The following is a 5,000-nucleotide window of genomic DNA, read 5'->3' on the forward strand; positions in this document are numbered from 1 at the left end:
TACCCCCCGGTAGTTTGAAACCGGTTTCAGGCTACCGGGGTTATTTGAAACCGGTTTCAAGCTACCCCCGGGGGTAATTTGAAACCTGTTTCAAGCTACTCCCGGGGGTAATTTGAAACCAGTTTCAGGCTACCCCCCTGGTTTCAAGCTACCCCCTCGTTTTTGCACAGTATCTCATTATTTCCAAAATATTCAGGGAGCATTCTTCTACCATTTCCAAAATATTCAGGGAGCATTCCTCGAACATTTCCAAAATATTCAGAGAGCATTCCTCGACCATTTCCAAAAGTTGATATTTTAACAATTCTCTTGGTATTACGCAATTTTGATGAGCCATTACTCTATTTGTGCTTTGTTATTTGATGCTGTTGCAGGTTTATACTATTTTGCTCTATGATAAAATGCGTTACCATTACAATTATAGAGGATGGGAATATATTCAGTAGTAACTTTTTACGGAACCATTGTTCAAAATTACGTTACCATTCATTTGACTGTGATTGTAGTTTTGCTTATACTGGCTGCTTCTGCTGTACGAAAAAAAGTTGCTTTAGAAACATCAGTAATAGGACCTCCTTTCTGTTTTTATAAAGCAAAATATTTCGAAACATTACAAACAATCTCTCGTGCTTGACAAGTAAATAACCTACTATTGCTCTGTATGGGGTTGGGTGACCTTCCATTCTGGCTGACAAAATATTTATGATGCTTTTATATGTCTCCTAATCTCCCTTGATTAGCTATAATCTTTGAGGCATCTCTGTTATAGCGTTTGTAATTCTCTCTCTCTCTCTCTCTCTCTCTCTCTCTCTCTCTCTCTCTCTCTCTCTCCTACATCTGGGTGTGGAACTGTAGCAAGCCACTTCCGTCGCAGGTGGTTCCTGCCAGTACCTGGCTGCAAGGGATACTTTCTGACGAAATCCGATTAATGAATGTTCATATCTGACATGAGAAACTATATCGGAAACGTGGCAATTTTATGTCACGTTTCTTTATAGTACGACTGAATAATGTTACAAAAGTTGTTTTTATATAATTAAAGTTTAATATTTCAAGTAATGGTATTCATTATAACCATCAAATGGCATCCTTATCTCTATTATCGAAACATTGTTGGAATTATAGCAAGGTGTGTTTTTGTCTTTAGGTACATCTCAATCTTCTTCGTAAATTTGAAAGAATGTAGACAAAGTACACATCTCATTGTGGATTTGTTTTTGTCAATTTCTCCACGCATATTGCTGTTTGAAGCTCATGCACCTGCAGTACATGAATTGAATCTAGCTGAGATGATAAAAGAAAACAATTTTCGACAATCACACGAGCACTACAATAATTCTTCTGAATCTTCTTCAGAGAACACAACTTACTGAAAAAGGTCAGACATGTTTGTTCTGCCTTTGTCCACCTGAAAAAGAAACAGTCCATTTTGTAGAATATCCCTTAGATATCCAGAAAATATTGGGAACAGTCGCCATCTTGTTTCCCTGCGGCCATCTTCTTTTTTTTTTTTTAAGGGGGTGGGATTTTGTAGTTTCCTATTTTTGCATTTTCGATCTAATTTTGGGGAATCCTCTTTAGAGAACACAGCTTACTAAAAAAGGGTCAGACATGCTTGTTCTGCCTTTGTCCACCTGACAGAAACAGTACAAGTGAATCTTCATCAAGTAACAAAGCATACTAATGCAAGTCAGACCTCTTCCCTCTGCTGAGTCCATTTTCTAGAATATCCCTTAGATATCCAGAATAGATTAGGAACAGGCGCCATCTTGTTGTTTCCCCGCTGCCATCTTGTTTTATTGAGGGGGGGGGGATTGTCTAGTTTCCCATTTTTACATTTTCGATCTAGTTTTGGGGAATCTTCTTCAGAGAACACAGCATACTAAAAAAGATCAGACATGTTTGTTCTGCCTTTGTCCATCTGACAAAGAAACAGTACAAGTGAATCTTCATCAAGCAACAAAGCATACTAATGCAAGTCAGACCTCTTCCCTCTGCTGAGTCCATTTTCTAGAATATCCCTTAGATATCCAGAATAGATTAGGAACAGGCGCCATCTTGTTGTTTCCCCGCTGCCATCTTGTTTTATTGAGGGGGGGGGGGATTGTCTAGTTTCCCATTTTTACATTTTCGATCTAGTTTTGGGGAATCTTCTTCAGAGAACACAGCATACTAAAAAAGATCAGACATGTTTGTTCTGCCTTTGTCCATCTGACAAAGAAACAGTACAAGTGAATCTTCATCAAGCAACAAAGCATACTAATGCAAGTCAGACCTCTTCCCTCTGCAGAGTCAATTTTCTAGAATATCCTTTAGATATCCAGAAAATATTGGGAACAGTCGTCATCTTGTTTCCCTGCGGCCATCTTCTTTTTTTTTAAGGGGGGTGGGATTTTGTAGTTTCCTATTTTTGCATTTTTTATCTAGTTTTGGGGAATCTTCTTCAGAGAACACAGCATACTAAAAAAGGTCAGACATGTTTGTTCTGCCTTTGTCCACCTGACAAAGAAACAATACAAGTGAATCTTCATCAAGTAACAAAGCATACTAATGCAAGTCAGACTTCTTCCCTCTGCTGAGTCCATTTTCTAGAATATCCCTTAGATATCCAGAATAGATTGGGAACAGTCGCCATCTTGTTTCCGTGCTGCCATCTTCTCCATCTTCCTCTTCTTTTGGATTTGCTAATTTCAAATATTTTTTTTTATTTTTTATTTTTTTTTCAGTTTATATGTTTTATGGATTTTTTTTAGCTTTTATGTTTTTTTTTTTTTTTTTTTTTTTTTTTTTTTTTTTTTTTTTTTTTTTTTTTTTTTTTTTACATTTTTTTCCTGGAAGGAGTCCATAGACTAAACCTGTTTATTCTGACTTTTCATATTTCAGTATTACTTGTATTCTGGACAAAGCTGCTTCCTTAGTATCTCTTTTCAGAATTTCTCTCATTGCCACAGATTCTTCCACATCCATCAGTTTGATATTCACATTTTCAGTGATATTTCCAGTTCCCTCAAAAAGCACTATAAGTTCTTCCACTTGGCCGTTTTGAACTTCTATTGGTTTTTTTTTCTTCTTCCATATTCCTTTTTCTTGTTTTATCTTATTCTCGTACTTTTGAACGAGTTCATCAACTGATCCTCTCTCGTGTGATCTCTCGTATTCCAAAATTTCCTTTATTCTAGTTAAGGCTGAGTCCTTAGCATCTCTTTTCAGAATTTCTCTCTGTACCACATCCATCAGTTTGATATTCATATTTTCAGTGATATCTCCAGTTCCCTCAAAAAGCTCTATAAGTTCTTTCACTTGGCCGTTTTGAACTTCTACTGGGCTTTTTTTCTTCTTCCATATTGCTTTTTCTTTTTTTATATTATTCTCGTACTTTTGAACGAGTTCATCAACTGTTCCTCTCACGTTTGATCTCTCGTATTCCAAAATTTCCTTTATTCTAGCTATGGCTGAGTCCTTAGGATCTCTTTTCAGAATTTCTCGCAATGTCGCATATTCTTCCACATCAAGTTTGTTATTATTAGTTTGATGTCCGACGATATTAGCTTTTCCCTCGAATTCTTCAGCCATTTGTTTAACTATATCTTTTTTTTCTTGTATAGGAATTCTCACTTTCTTCCATGTTTCTTCATGACTTTTCAAAATAGATTCGTATTTTTCAATCAAACCTTCTACGATGGTCTTGTTTCTATTATAGAGTTTTCTCTCTTCCACCAAATCTTTGTCGAGTCCTTCCTTTTGGGCGTTATAAGATCGCGATTCATTCTGGGACATTCCTCTCGCATTTGAAATAAATGTTCCGGATTCCAAGATGGAACAATAGTAACACCATAAAAGCTTCCTTTCTGAAGCTCCAAAAAGATCCTGAAGATTTTGTTCCATACCAGAAACAACTTTAGCATCCAAACCTGCACAACAATAGTAATTATGTGTAAAACTATCCATATTCAAACTAACTTCTTTCAGCCCATAATCATCTTTAGTTTTGAAAACCCAACGTTCTGGACGGAGTCATTACTGCAGTCTCCTGAATGTCTTCACAACGAAACTGAATCCAGGAGACTTCTGGGATTTGACAAAAGATTTTAGATTTTCTTTTCCTAATTTATACTTGAAATATCGAGCATAATAAATAAATAAATGTATATATATATATATATATATATATATATATATATATATATATATATATATATATATATATATATATATATTATACACACACAAGAATAGACAATATCTTAATGGGGTCCAAAAATCAAAGACAAAATCTCTCCGGACGTACTGAAAACTACAGCGATCTGGACGGAGGGAATCATCTCTGAAGTCTCCTGAATGTCTTCACAATGAAACTGGATCCTGCAGTCATCTGGGATCTGACGAAAGATTTAGACTTTCTTTTCCTAATTTGTATTTGAATTATCGAGCAATATATATATATATATATATATATATATATATATATATATATATATATATATATATATATATATATATATATATACACACACACACACACAAAAGTCCAAAAATCTTCGCACATACTGAGCTCAAGTTAGTTTTTGGGATAAGAAAACTACATGTACTTTTATCCATTTACTATTTGGTGTCGACACGCATTTCGAATCACTTTTTCACTTGACTCTTCGTCAAAAATTAGAATGCGTTCTTGCAACGAGAGTGAAGTCGGCAATTCTTCAGGAACGCCTTCTCTTGTTCAAAGCAGAACGAATTGTGAGGCTTGCTTGCCCCCGTCATAAGTCTAAGTTTGGATCTGCGGTTATCTCCGGTTCGATTTCATTTGGAACGGCTTCTTGCCGTATGACGAAATTTCTTGAGGCTCAAATATTTTCTCTTCAGTGAAGACGTTTTTGCAACACCCATCCAGGCCGTCCTTTTGTTTTCTCCTCATTCTCCGATGGAGTTCAAGTTTCCATATAGTTGGGAGGGGGTTGATACAGTTTCACAATTTGTCTTGCTTGTGCAGCGCAGTTTAG

The 5,000-nt window shown here is 35.9% G+C and overlaps 1 protein-coding gene across 1 annotated transcript in view; it reads right to left on the bottom strand.

The window, feature by feature from the left end:
- Positions 1-5,000, bottom strand: part of LOC137643285 (uncharacterized) — a 35,269-nt gene that overhangs the window by 23,703 nt on the left and 6,566 nt on the right. The window contains exons 4-5 of the mRNA XM_068376124.1: positions 3,409-3,911; positions 2,890-3,219 (exon numbers count right to left, since the gene is read on the bottom strand). Coding sequence (XP_068232225.1) covers positions 2,890-3,219; positions 3,409-3,911 — 833 coding nt within the window. The remainder of the gene's footprint in view (positions 1-2,889; positions 3,220-3,408; positions 3,912-5,000) is intronic.

The sequence above is a fragment of the Palaemon carinicauda genome, chromosome 6, assembly GCF_036898095.1.
Source record: "Palaemon carinicauda isolate YSFRI2023 chromosome 6, ASM3689809v2, whole genome shotgun sequence".
Lineage (NCBI taxonomy): Eukaryota > Metazoa > Arthropoda > Malacostraca > Decapoda > Palaemonidae > Palaemon > Palaemon carinicauda.